The sequence below is a fragment of the Alexandromys fortis genome, unplaced genomic scaffold (assembly GCF_014885135.2).
Source record: "Alexandromys fortis isolate MF-2015 unplaced genomic scaffold, M_Fortis_MF-2015_v1.1 scaffold_8_9099976_23576923, whole genome shotgun sequence".
In the NCBI taxonomy this organism is placed as follows: domain Eukaryota; kingdom Metazoa; phylum Chordata; class Mammalia; order Rodentia; family Cricetidae; genus Alexandromys; species Alexandromys fortis.
Window position 1 is genome coordinate 12,696,209 of NW_026067899.1, and position 15,259 is coordinate 12,711,467.

Here is a 15,259-nt window from a genome sequence, read left to right on the forward strand (position 1 = left end):
AGGAGGTCCTGGGTGGCAGCATGGCCCTCAGATACCCTCCTGGCCATAGGTTGAGCCCCAGACCCCAGCTATCTATGTGGCTGTTGGTGGAGGTTTATGTCCCACCAGCAGGTCCCAAATAACCACTGAGAGGCTTAATATTAATTACAAATTTCTATCTAATAGCTCAGGCTTGTTATCAGCTAAATCTTTCATTTATGTTAACCCATATTTCTTATCTATGCTTTGCCACCATGTGGCTTGGTAACTTTTCTCAGTATGGCATGTCCATATTGCTTCTCTCTGCATCTTCTGGCAATTCCTCAGACTTCACCCTTCTTCCTCCCAGCCTTCTCAGTTTGGCTCTCCTGCCTAATCATATTCTGTCCAGCCATTGGACAGTCAGTTTCTTTATTAAACCAATCACAGTGACATGTATTTACACAGTGTAAAGGAATACTCCACATTTCCCCTTTTTTCTAATTAAAAAGGAAGGTTTTAACTTAACATAGTAAAATTATAAGCAACAAAACAGTTATCAAGTAAGAATTACAGTTATAATATCTAATGTATTTGTATTTGACAAATTTAGAGAAAAAATTTATTATCTATCTTATCTTTGATACACTAAAATGTTATACCTAATTTATCTTTATCATAACTAAGGAAAACTTTAACTATCAAGTCTTCAATCCCATCAAAGACCCCCCAAAAGGTGAAATGTTATCTAACAACAGGGACATCTGGCTACTTGGACAGTCACCCTAAGTTTATCTGTAACTGGGACATACATCTTTGTCCTACAGGCCTGGCATATCTGACAGACTTTTATAGAAGCAAGGAACTTTGAAGCATTGTCCATACTTGCCTTGGCAAAGTCTGGCAGTCACTTTTTGTTTTGCATTATGCTGGTCCAGTTTGGACTGTATACTGTCAGTAATTGAAGAAAGGGTTATTTCTTTGCTCAAACAGCTAGCTTCTGCCATAGGGAAGGCAAACTCCATGTGAAAGTTCTTCAATGCTCATCATCTTCTCTGAAGTTAATTGGTGCTGCCAGGAGCAGATGTGTCTTGCTGTCAAGGAAAGCCTTATGTTATTACAACATTTTAAATGTCATATTCTGTATATCTTTAAAGTGTTTGAAGACCACCTATCTGTCTAAAATATATCTGTTTGTGCTTGGAAACATACCTAGCATGACTATAAGTTTGATTGTTATAGGTGACTAACTACTAACTTGCATTTTTAAATTAAAAGAATTTATTATCCTAAATACTTTGTAACCTTGAAGGACTAGAAATTTATACTACTTTGCTAAATGAGCTACATAGGTATGATAACTTAAACAAGAGTAGAAACACATATACAATATTATAAAAATAACCTCAAAAATTCATACCAATGTAAAATATTTAAAACTAATAGTTGCTTTTTTTAGTTTAAATGTAGATTAAATAGTCAACCATTTTATCCTATCATTACTATACTCCCCGTTTTCTTTTTCTTAATGAAAAATTCCTGAATGTAATCTCCATTATTTAGTATCCTTCCTCACTATGACCAATAACAACTTGCAAACAATACCCCTAAAAGATCATAAACATCTGTAATCCATAGAACAACCAAAAACCACTCACCCCACCTCTTAGAAACATGGGTATCAAGTTCATAAAAATACTTCCTTCTGTCTAGGAACAATGGCATTTTTAAGGGACACTGAAAAAATTAAGATAATGATCAAGTCCTGGGAGAATTAGCTGTTGTCCGTTCTTGGTATGATAGGAGCATACATAGCTTACTTGAAGTCCTACATAGAGCAGTCTATGAGGCTAGAACTTCTTAGCTAACTGTTTTGAAGTTGTTCTGAGCTGTTTGTAATCCAAAGTTGATTTTTGGGTAGTCAGCTTAATGGCATTACTGCAATCTAGGTGAAATAATCTTTGTGGGGCCCCATCATCTTTTGAAGACTTCAGAGGTCTTCATTCTTTATGAATGGCTACAGTTCACTGCAGAAAACATAAACATTTTGATTGTCATATGCAGCAGATCTTGGAATGGTTAAAGGACCACAATTTGTTATGTACATCCAGGGTACACAAACTTAATTCCTAGTTACATGCTTCAGACTCAAGCCCAAAATCACATACAGGAAGCAAGATGAAGTTTATTTCTAGAGTTATTTAGTATTCTATGTGATCATTAATATCATTACAAAAAGTTTAAGTATATATAATAATCTTATAAATTTTGAGGTATTTATACCTTAAGAAAAAAATTTAAAAAGTCAAAATGAAACCAAAAAATTATGAGATTAGTGGCAATAAATAGGCTGTTAATTTTGGTTTTTCTTCAGTCCCATACCAGGTAACTAACTCTTCTGATATGAGACAGAAATTTTGGATTGATTATTTTAAACAAGCACGGATGGTATTAGAGAATGAGTGAGCCACACTCCAGCTCCAAAGCCACCTTTAATCTTTAATTGAATTGGGACTACAAAATGATGATTTGTCTTATGTGTCTCTAGATAACAACAGAAACAAACATTAAGAAAGATTTATGAAATTTTATACTGTTGGAAGTATGTTATACCATTAGGCCAATTTACTCTTTTCCTTGGACATCTTCTCTGGGTGATTCATCATTTTTCTTCATATGTCTCATTTGTCCAGTGGTCTTTATATTCCTTAATTGGATGCCGTCATTATCCTGGAAAGACAAAACCTGAAAAACAAAACCCTGCCCCAACCCTAATTTTGAGGAGTTTATCTTTTTGGCAAGTTATATCTGGTCAAATGAAAGGCATTTATTAGTCTTATAAGGTAGTTTAGATAGAATGGCCATGCTCTTTGATGAAATATCACCTTTTCTAATCAAGAGGTCTCTTCTGTTTGAATTTAATCTTTATCAATTTTGATAGTAACCAAAGCTTTTCTTTTTTGGGAACAAAAGCTAAACCTCTTCTCCAATGTAAAACATATCCTGATTTCACTAGCGCCGTTTGTTGAGACTCTGGAATCTCTTTGCATTCTCTAGTGCCATTTGTTGTAATGTCTTTCCACTTCCAGCTCTTGGATGAGCTCAGATTGTTCTCTTTAAAAAGATTACACAGTCAACAGGTCACTCCTAAAATGCTTTCCTGATAGTCTGGTCTAAAAATAGAGTTAGTGAACAAAACAAACTAATATCTGGGAGGAGGACTGGGTATGGAGTCAGATGTTCGACTTGGTCAGTACATAGTTAAGCACAAGGCCTCAAGATACAGGAAACAGGTAAAACGAAGCCAATATATTGAAAGCAGTATTCCAAATTATTTGTCAAAAATATTTGTCTTTTTAATGTCATAGGGCCTAAAGATACACACACACACACACACACACACACACACACACTTTGTATCCTGGTAGTTTTTACACTTCAGTCAACAGGGTGTGCTAGGCATCATGTGTAAATATGGGTAAAAAATGTACTTTCTGTTTGATTAGAAATGTTCACATCCTTTGGTAGATGTGGGTAGCAGATGTCTTTGGGGTAACAGATGTCTTGGCTTTTATAGACTAATTGGCAAAGAGGGAAAAAGAGGGAGATAATTAAAGGGGTGGGAAGAGACAGGAGCAAAGTGCAGTCTTCGTGTTGGGGAAAGATCTAATAGACCTCCTTATTATGGGTAATTGCCCCTTTCTTCAACCTCATTTGCTGCCTTGTGCCATATGACTGAAGAGTAAGTATAAGATAAAGAGCCACAAGGAGGGACTGCTATCTGCTAACAACCAGATTTATCTTGCTGTGGAGTGTTCTAAAGAACTGACTCAATTAACATCAGGTTTTAAAAACACAAAATAGGAAAGCATAAATCAAATCAGTAATGGCAACTTCCATTTTAATTGGCAGCTTAAGGATCTGTGTTGAGGATGGCTGGTGTAAATATCTTCTAATTATACAAATGCAGCCACGTAGTGGACTGGGGAGAAGGGAAGGATGAGAGATAGACTATGGCATGTGTTAGTTTTACATTTTAGATCTCATTTAGTTTTCTGTATGCTCCTTTTCGGTGCGGTTGTCTGCTAATTGACCTGCAGTAAGTAGGGACATGGAATAGGTGTTTGAGCTCATTGCCTTTAGTAAATCCTCAATTTTGTCTGTGTTTTCTATCCTGCAGGGTTTAAGGAAGAGGTGGTGTTTTCTATGCCTTACTACGTCTAGATTATCCTGGTTTGTGTCTTTTATGGGAATTCTATAACTTGTTAAGAAATTAGTTTAAAGTGCCAGTCATCCCATGATAAGAAATACTATGCAACTGTTTTCTTGTGAAGATCCAGTCAGTGCATTGAAGAGAGATATAGGGGATGTGGGTGGGATGTCCTCAGAGGCTTACTTGCTGGAGAATTTAGATAAACTGAGGAGGCAGATTTTTGTTCTAGTGTAAAGCACATGGTACTGAGTTTTATTTGGCCACCTGTGCTGTCAGTAAACTAGTAGAGAGAATTTGCCTAAAAATATCCACCCTGCCTTAAATTTCATTGAAATAATGCAGATCAAAATTTCCAATATCAGTAATAATGACTAACTTATTTCTCTTCTATTAGCATTGAATTTTATTTATCCTCTAGAAACTACTGTGGTTTCCAAAATAATTCTTAACACTATGGCAGCTTTGATGGGATAGAAACAAGATCACTTGTGTAGTCCAGAGACTACATTCAGTCAATTACTTGATTTTTTTTGTTCCTCATTTCATATCTGCAAAATGCAGATAATTGACAACCAAGCTGCCCTGGGAATTGAACACCATGGTAAATGCACATGACATCAGTGTGTGCTTAAAGGCTGAGTGGCTGATGACTGTTTTCACTCCGTGGGGCCATACATCCCTTAGCTGGTTCCATTGACTTCCTGGCTTAGCTCCTTCTGGAAACAAAAACTTAAGATCTTAAAACAAGATCTATTTATTTTTATTTTATATGTACAGTTCTTTTTCTTAGAGGTATATCCGGGCACCCTGTACATGCAGAACTTGAGAAGGCCAGGAAAGAGCAATGGATACATTGGGACTGGAGCTACAGATAATCGCGAGGAGTGGGGAAGCAAATCCAGGTTCTGTGCAAGAGAACCAAGTGCTCTTAGCTGCTGAGACAACTCTTCAGCCCAGAGAATCTAAGGCTCTGATACTAGAGGGACAAAGTCTGTGATAGTATATCAAATGGCTAGGCTTCCCACTTTCAGCCCCTTACATAAGAGGGTAAGGACCAGGCATAGAGTGGTAAGTGTTTCCCATGCTTTGTAACTTCAGATTTTCATGAACTGTTAATTTCGAGTTATCATATCAAATGCAGATAAGTGCTCTACATGTCAAGATTTCTGGGCTTAGTGCTCTTACTTTGGTTCATTTGTCGAGGACTCCATGGTTCCCCAAAGTCAGCCATCAAGTGAGGGACAAAGCCAGGCCAGAGACCGTTCTTTCCTGTTTCTACTGACTGTGGTAAAAGTTAAGAAATGCATTAAAGCTTATCGAAACATTACACAGATCAACCCCAACTGTTATTCCTTCATTACTATTTTTTTCTGTTATATTAGATTTATATTCTATTCCCAGTTGCTAAAAACTAGTGGGATGAGAGAAAAGCTTAGCTCAGACCTTGAAAAGCGCAAGGACACTCAGTCCCACTGGCAGAGCAGAGCGAGACACAATTCCTTATCAGGGCCTTTAATGGCTGTTAGTCCCTGCTTTGGGCAGCTGTTCTTGCAGGGATTATGGAGGTCTGTGGACGGTCTCCGTGTGACAAAGAAAACTAGTTTGACTCTCTTGAGTGTTAGGAGAGGTGGATACTAATGCTTGCGTCATACTTCCTTTGTGCCAGAAACGAACACAAAAGATTTCTATGATTAATTTACTCTCCATAGCAACACGATGAGGCAGTATGTTATCATTGGAGTTATCACATTTCAATTGAGGCCCAGTGGGACTAAGTGATGTCCAAATGACAACACTGTGAATCAGGTGTTGAAGACACTTGGAAGGTTGGGAAATGCTACAATTCCATTCAGCAACACCTGATTGAAAGGCTTTTTTTTTTTTTTTGTATGATCTCTCTTTCATTTAAGGAAACTGACTTAATATGCTTTTGTTGATGTTTTTGACAGAGCCTCGCTAAGTAGCCCCGGCTGGCTAGGAACATGCAGAGATCCATCTGCCTCTGCCTCCTGAGTGCTGGGATGAAAGGTGTGAACCACCTTAACACATGTTTTAGTCTCCTTGGTTGTGAGCCTTAGCCTTTCGTAGCTGTGTCTTTCATCTCTCCAGACTCCTTAACAAGTTTCTTAATCATTCAGTTTTGTACACCTGGCTGTCTGGAATCTCAGCCATCCTAGAATATGTGCTTCTACTTCAGCTCATTACTATTGATAAAAAAGAGTATTTATTCATGATTACTCATTTATAAATTGAATATTTTGTTAGTGTCAAATTGGGTCTAGTTTTAGTCATTAGGAATTTAAAGACGAATTTTATTAACTGATTATATGGCAAAATTTTGGATAGTAAGGAAATTGGGGGTAGTTATGCTTTAACCAAACATTCATTAAAATCATGATAGAAATATTTAAAGTTGTAGTACTTAGAAATGATATATTGAATAAAAATCTGAATAAATTACAACCTCTGAACTCTATTCTGCCATTTCATAGCCAGACAGAATATATCATTTGGACATGTTAGTGAGGGTACGAGTGTGTGTGTGTGTGTGTGTGTGTGTGTGTATGTGTGTGGTAAGAGGGATGTTAAGATGATATGCTAAAAAACAGATTAATTTATCAGCATCTAAGCTTTGAAAGCTTTATTGTCTACTATCAATGTGCTTTCTTTTGTGGAATGGGGGTGCCCATTAAAAACTGTCTGACAGATAAAGTCTGCATACAAATGGCAGTCATGCTATCATGCTAAGATATATCCCTTAGCGGAAGGGGAAGTAGAATGAGTCATCAGTGCCTTCCAGGGGACTACGAGAGCAATATCAACCTTAAGGTCCAGAGAACAGAAACACCAATAATTTTGGACCTACATGTTTCTATGGTTTGCTTTGTGTTCAGCAAAAGCACTTATGAGTTGGGAGAAGTGCAAATGAATATAGCATGCTGGCTCGTTGGGTTGCAGTTGCCCTCACAGCATGCTGGCTCGTTGGGTTGCAGTTGCCCTCACAGCATGCTGGCTCATTGGGTTGCAGTTGCCCTCACAGCATGCTGGCTCATTGGGTTGCAGTTGCCCTCACAGCATGCTGGCTCATTGGGTTGCAGTTGCCCTCACAGCATGCTGGCTTGTTGGGTTGCAATTGCCCTTATTGCATGCTGGCTCATTCAGCTGCAGTTGCCCTCACAGCATGCTGGCTCACTGGGTTGCAGTTACCTTGTGTCACGTCATTGTTCTACAAGCTATGCCAACCAGCTCCTTGTTGCTGAGCTACGGTTTCCTAGCATTTCATCGGCACTATTGATTTAGGAGTAAACTGATTGAGCTTGAGAACGATTTAGAATGTGGGCTAGGAAACCATAGTAACTATAGGAACCGCTGTATAAATTCTGCATAAATCACGATAACCATACAGAGGATAACTGACTGAGTAGCCTGTTAATAAAGCACAGGATAGAAAGGGCAACTTCATCACATTTAACACCCCTCTTTAAGTTATGTTAAGATTGAGCTTCTGTTCTCAAGAACCACAGAGTAACTGCATGCCATCTTCTATATTTTAAAGCTTCTTGCCTTACTTTTTCCAGGACTGAAGTGTGTGTGTCTTTTGTGTGACTCTTCAAACTTTACCTGCCAAACGGAAGGAGCATGTTGGGCCTCTGTCATGTTAACCAATGGGAAAGAGAAGGTGATCAAGTCCTGCGTGTCGCTCCCAGAGTTAAATGCTCAAGTCTTCTGCCACAGTTCCAACAATGTGACCAAGACAGAATGCTGCTTCACGGACTTCTGCAACAATATCACACTTCACCTTCCGACAGGTAAGGGGTGGCATAGCCACACCCATTCCTAATGATGCTTCACTCTTGGAAGATGATAAGCAGGGCAACAACCAAACCATATAATATTTCCTGAGATAAACATGTGTATTTTACTCTTCTTCTTGTTTTTGGTTGGTGAAACTCTCTAGAGTCTAGCTGTGATTGATGTTTGAATTCTTAAATTGTGCATCCCTGTCAAAACACTGACAATAGTGTCACAATCTTGGGGAAATTTGACCACAGGCATTACAATGTTTGACATAACTAATGGACCTCTAGTGAAATGTAAATTTTCATAAATACTTTTTATTAAAGAAAGCAAAGAAAAGAAGGGATATCTAATCTTAAGTGATAGAAATAGATCATCAGCCTACTGTAGGAGAAGGGAAGGGATAAGAGAATGTTTTGGAATGATGGAAATGGTCATATATACATCCAACTTCATCAAAATGAAGCATATATACTGAATCATGTTAAAGTCATGCCTCCATAACACTGATTTTTTTTTTTTAAAAAATGAAAGACTTGTTTCTGGCTGAGTTTGAGGGCACAAGCAGAGCATAAAATTGATCTGGGAAGAATCTATTCTACCCTACCAAGACCCTCTGATTGCACAGCTATATAAGCAGTGTCTTGTCCTGAAAGAGATGTTGTTGTTCAAGTCCTTTACTGGATTCAAGTTGACTGACAGAGCGTGGACTTATAAAAAGCCAGCAGAGCAGCCAATGGGACGCTCCTCTTCATCCCCTGCACCTTTTGTATCTTGTCACTGATGAAAACCAACAATAAATATAAAGCCTTACTTTAGGATGCCTCTGGCTCTCGGGTAAACCAGGGAAGGACATGTCCATGGCATTACAGATCATCACCAAGTCCAGGAAGGCTATGTGTAGGATAGAGGGAGGCTGTGCGATATAAACCAACATTGCAGACGGCTCTAGGGCCTGAAATGGGCTGATAGCTTGTCAGGTTGAAGCGTGTGACGTAATACTTAGAACAATGTTTTCTGAAGAATGAACTAGGTACCACAGCGGTACTCAAAAGGATTTAGAGAATTTTTAGGTGGCTTTTAAAGTGCTAAACACGATATTGAACTTCAAAAAAGCAGTTGTAGGTCTGTACTGAAAACTCATATTTAATTTTGTTACTGTGTACAAACTCGCTTACCTTGATCAAAAATTCTGTGTGCAACCACTCTGGAAAGCAGTGTGGAGGTTTCTCAGGAAATTTGGGATCAACCTACCCATGGACCCAGCAATACCACTCTTGGGAATATACCCGAGAGAGGCCTTATCACACAACAAAAGTATATGCTCTACTATGTTTATAGCAGCATTGTTTGTAATAGCCAGAACCTGGAAACAACCTAGATGTCCTTCAATGGAAGAATGGATGAAGAAAGTGTGGAATATATACACATTAGAATACTACTCAGCGGTAAAAAACAATGACTTCTCGAATTTTGCATGCAAATGGATGGAAATAGAAAACACTATCCTGAGTGAGGTATCCCAGACCCAAAAAGATGAACATGGGATGTACTCACTCATAATTGGTTTCTAGCCATAAATAAAGGACATTGAGCATATAATTTGTGATCCTAGAGAAGCTAAATAAGAAGGTGAACCCAAAGGAAAACATATAGTCACCCGCCTGGATATGGGAAGTAGACAAGATTGCCGGGCAAAAACTGGGAACTTGGGGTGAGGTGGCATGGGGCCAAGGGGAAATGGGGTGAGAAACGTGAGAAGGGGAGATTGGGGGGAGCTTGGGGGAATGGGATGGTTGGGATAAAGGAAGGGTGGACACGGGAGCAGAGAAATATATATCCTAATTAAGGGAGCCATCTTAGGGTTGGCAAGAGACTTGACTCTAGAGGGGCTCGCAGGTGTCCAGGGAGATGTCCCCAGCTAGTACCTTGAGCAACTGAGGAGAGGGAACCTGAAATGACCCTATCCTATAGCCATACTGATGAATATCTTGCATATCACCTTAGAACCTTCATCTGGTGATGGATCGAGATAGAAACAGAGACCCAAATAGGAGCACCGGACTGAGCTCTTAAGACCCAAATGAGGAGCAGAAGGAGGGAGAACATGAGCAAGGATGTCAGGACCACGAGGGTTGCACCCACCCACTGTGACAGTGGAACTGATCTCTATTGGGAGCTCATCAAGGCCAGCTGGACTGGGACTGAATAAGCATGGGATAAAACCGGACTCTCTGAATGTGGCGAACCATGAAGGCTGATGAGAAGCCAAGGACAATGGCACTAGGTTTCAATCTTAATGCATGAACTGGCTTTGTGGGAGCCTAGCCTGTTTGGATGCTCACCTTCCTGGACCTGGATAGAAGTGGGAGGACCTTAGACTTCCTGCAGGGCAGGGAAACTGGACTGTTCTTCAGTCTCCAGAGTGAGGGGGAATGGAGTGGGGAGAGGGGGAGAGGAGTGGGGAGAGGGGAAGGGGAGTAGGGGAGGGGACGATGTGTGGGAGGAGGAGGAGAGAAATGGGAAACGGGGAGGAGGTGGAAATTTTTTTAACAATTAAAAAAAATAAAAAATAAAAAGTGATTACCTCTTAAAAAAATTCTGAACACTTTCACTTTTTTGTTTTTCTTCAAGATGTCTTATTTCATGCTACTATATCTTTACCACTTAGGTGTTTGTTGTCCTGCTTTTGTGTTTTGAGACAGGGTTTCTCTGTGTATCCCTGACTGTCCTGAAACTCAATTTGTAAACCAGACTGGCCTCGAACTTGCAGTGCTGGAATGAAAGGCATCCACCGCCACTGCCTTTTCAGTTTAAACATTTAGGGTTATGTTTAACTTCAATTTGTGAAAAATGACACAGAACACAATGGCGAGATAAAGGTATAAATTTATTTTAGTTTTTTTTTTTCTTTTCCATGTGGGTAAGAAGTTGTTTCAATGTTCAACATCAGTTGTTAAAAGCTCTGGCCTTGGGGCTGGGGAGAATGGCTTGCTGGTTAAGAGCATTGGCTGCTCTTCCCAAAGACAGAGGTTTGGTTCCCAGCATCCATGTGGTAGCCTATAACCCTCTATAACTCCAGTTTGAAGGGATCTTCTGCCTGATTCTGACATCGGTGGGCACTGAAAGTACCTGGTATACACAGATATACATTTAGCAAAACATCTCTACGTATAAAATAAATATAAAGAAATCTTTAAAAAATAAAGAGCCCTGGTATTTCCATGTAGAGTTATTTTGATACTTTATTTGAAAATAAGGCAGATCTATGTGTATATCTGTATATCTATTTAAAAGGATATATTTATGGATGCTTTGTGCTATGTAGTTTTTCTGTGCCTTAAGCTAGTATTGAACTATCTCAGTTACTACAGGTGTTTTAATAAAGATTGAAATTAGGAGGTGTGACCCTTCTAGCTCATTTTTTTTTTTTTAAAAAAATCTTATCTAAGTAATATAAGTAATTTTCATCTTGGTTTAAATTTAATCAGCTTACTTTTCCAAAACACACACTGAGATTTTGATTAACTGAGTTGAATACATGGAATAAGCTGGAGATAATAGTCATGGTAATAATATTGATCCATGAACATAGTATGTTTTTCCATTCATTTCATCCTCTCGTTACTCTCGGTCATGTTTGTACTTATCCGGGAACACAGCCTGGGCATACATATTTCATTGAGTTTACTGACCTTCTTAGTGTGGTTGTGAATGGCATTTTCAGTATCTCAGTTTGTAAATGTTCATTTCTCCTACGTGAAAAAGCTGATTTTGTTAATTGAGCTCACATGAAGATAATGTATTAGTTCCAGTATATTTATTTATTTTGAAATGTTCTTTGGACTTTTTCATTATTTGTGAACATAATCATCTTAAAAAGTTTTCGTTCTGATTGGCCTCATTTTGTTTCTTCTTGTATTTTGCACACCTGCAGACCTCTAATGTGCTGCTGACTGGAGACAGTGGAAGCAAAGACTCTTGCTGTCCCAGGGAAAGTGCTTGGTCCCTTATTGCTTTTTATTTCTGTTATTTATTCATTTTTGTTTTTGTTTTGAGACAGAGATTGCTTGGTACTCACTATGTAGCCCAGGCTGCTCTCAAATTCATGGCTATCTTGTCTCCAGTTTTCTAAGTGCACAAGGATTTATAGAACTATGTCCACCATCCCTGACCATCAGTCCTTTCGCTAGCAATTATTATGTTAAACATAGGTAGCAGGTGCCTAGTATTAATGGGAAGAGTTTTCTTTTATTTTTAAGTTGGTGAAATTTGTTTTTAATCCTAAGTGGATATTCATTTTTCAAACATTTTATGGCTTTGTTAAGATTATCTTATGACAATGATTGCATTAACTAGATTCTAATCATTATCCTTAGAAAGGGAAATATGTGTTTTGTAGTCATTAACTAATATATCTACAAGAAATGCTATGTATGTCATTGAATTAAAAAATCTTTATTAAAACTAAGAATTTATTTCATTTAGTGACATGGTATGGTAAGTGGGCACTAAATTGAAAAGTGCTACATGTAGGATATGTGGTCTCCTTGTGTGGAGTTTTTCTTGAGCAGGGCTAAGAATGGTTCTTAACTATGCGTGGAACTTTGAAACTTACCTAAGCACAGACCATAACAGCAATTACACCATTGTTGACCGAGGTTTCTGTCCCACCTGGTCCTGCAGTTTTTCTTCTGTTGACTGAGGTTTCTGTCCTGCCCAGTTCCTGCAGTTGTTAAGTCCCAAAGAAATCACACAGAGATCCACATTAATTATAAACTGGTTGGTCTAGTAGCTCAGGCTTCTTACTAACTTATATAGCTTATTAACTATTATCCCATAATTCTTTTCTGTGTTAGCCACATGGTTTGGTACCTTTTTTCAGCAAGGCAGTCACATCTTGCTTGTTCTGTGTCTGGATTCATCTGTGTCTGGGTGATGACTGCAGACTGACTGTTTCCTCTTCCCAGAATTCTCATGTTCTCATTGCCCTGACTCTACTTCCTGCCTTGTTACCCCACCTCCACTTCCTACCTGGCTACTGGCCAATCAGCATTTTATTAAAATACAATTGACAGGGTCCAGACCATTGTCCCACAGCACACCATTTTCATGTCATCAGAAAGGGGGGTCAGTGACCCTGCTCTGTCTACCACGGACCTGTCAGTTTCAAACGTGATCATGTACTTAATGGAATATAGACAGGCACTCTGAAAAGTAGTGAGATATTTCTATGGTACTTGACAGTGAACGTTGTGTTCACGGCCAAAATTGTGTAAAGTGAGGAGTTAATTGGAAACGGTTATGTAGATATGGAACTTCCTTTTAGGATTCTAAAAGGACCCTTGCCCCCATATTCTCTGCCTTTCATCAATCAGTCTCCGGGCCATTTGTGGATTTGATGAAGGACCAAATCTCTGCTTGCTTCGGGTGGCCCTCTTCTGTTCTTAGATCGTAGTAGCTGGTCTCTTGGTTGGTTTCTTTGTGAAAAAAATTCTACAGTGAATAAAGCTTGTGCTTCCTCCTCCCCATCTGCTCCCAGCTGTGACCCTAGTAAAGCACAGCTGGATGACGACTGGCCCATACTCTTTCTTCCCTCCCGTAAATGCTTAAAAAGGTTTGAGGCTGATTTCTAACAGCTTAGTGGCTTTCATACGGGTTCCTATTGTGACACAGAAAGAAACTCATTTTGTATAATTTATTTCACCTCACATGGACACAGAACAATAATTTTACAAAACATATCTTTAAAATGTGTAAGGTACTTCAATCGTTGCTATTTCCTTTGTAAAAAAAAAAAAAGGCACTGGTTGGATCCCGCTGAGGCTTAGTCATAGTTTAAGAAACACTATTTTAACTGATATTTAAAGGGTAGAATTTGTAAATGGATCAAGGGCATTTATTATTTTAATTCACTAGTATAAAAACTATTCAAAATGTTAGTTACTATTTTAATTTCACACATATTCCTTTGAAATGGCCTAAAGTTGATTAGATTTAAGACAAATTAATTCACATTACTGAGACAGAAATTTAATTTAAATTATATTTAAATTGAATAATTTTCTCTTAAAATGTACCTTCTGGTTTAATTTTACACATGGGTATACTTTTAAGGAGTTAGTAGTTTTATTTGATAGAAGTAAGCTTATATTTTGGTAGAAATACAACATTAGAAAGTTTTCTCTCTTCCCTGAAGTTTACTAAAACAGATACGGTTGTAATCACTGAAAAAAAAAATAGATATTGTCCAAGTTCAATATGAGCATACTTGTAAGCCCCCCTCCTTAAAGTCTGGGAAGTAAAATCATTTCAAAGAATAGTTATTTATTTGACTAGTACTTAAATTTGTATCTTTACAAACAGCAAACATGTTAGTCCCACAAAACAAATGTATCGTATTTGAATTTCATTTATATTGTGTAAATTAATGAAACAAGAGAAACATGTTTTCTAGTTCACTCTAATCTCTTCTTCCTACTTGTTCTTAGTACTTCTTCTTCTTACTTCTTCCTACTTTTTCTTCTTACTTGTTCTTAGCCTTTCTCTGGAGGTGTGCTTCACATTTTGGCCCTGTGTCCTTTGACCTAGTCTTTCTTACACTACTGATATTTGACTGTTGTCCATTCTCCACTTCCTCTGAGATAAAAAGTGAAGATATTTTTGTTGAAATATTTCATTTTTAGAAGTAGTATTCCTAGCCCCTCAATGATATTTCTCTTTCAAAAGGAATATACTGATTTGCATGTTAGGTAGGATGTGCTGGGGGAAACATCTGTATATAACCAACATCTGTATAGAGCCAATATCTGTAAAGAGCAAACATCTGTATAGACCCAAGATCTGCACAGAGAAAACATCTGTATAGAGCCAATATATGTATAAAGCAAACATCTATATAGAGCCAACATCTGTATAGAACCAACAACTATATAGAACAAACAAATAATAAGTAAATTTTTTGTACTCTAGAGTATATTTGTCTGAACAGTGGCGTCTGTGAGTCCCATAGTCCATTCCCTTCAATGTTTCTCACATTTTCCATAAACAAATGTTACTGCAAAAACACAGCTCTCACCTCAAAATGAATAAGGAGTAGTTTATTCTGAAGCCAAATTTGAGTGACTATGGCCCACAAACACAGCTTTAAGATATCCCAAATTTCATTTTCCAACATGGAAAAAGTTTCATAAAGTTGTTTTTAGTAATTAAACAAAGAAAAGTCATAAATCAAGAAACCTCTCAAATACAGTGTGGGGAAACATTTTAAGTAGGGGGTTAGTGTGCAGT

At 38.1% G+C, this 15,259-nt stretch overlaps 1 protein-coding gene across 2 annotated transcripts in view; it reads left to right on the plus strand.

Annotated features, from left to right (window-relative positions):
• Window positions 1-15,259, plus strand: part of Acvr1c (activin A receptor type 1C) — a 116,468-nt gene that overhangs the window by 56,960 nt on the left and 44,249 nt on the right. For both annotated transcript variants that reach the window (XM_050123707.1, XM_050123702.1), the window contains exon 2: window positions 7,750-7,980. In XM_050123707.1, the coding sequence (XP_049979664.1) occupies window positions 7,827-7,980 (154 nt within the window). In that variant the 5' untranslated portion in view covers window positions 7,750-7,826. The remainder of the gene's footprint in view (window positions 1-7,749; window positions 7,981-15,259) is intronic.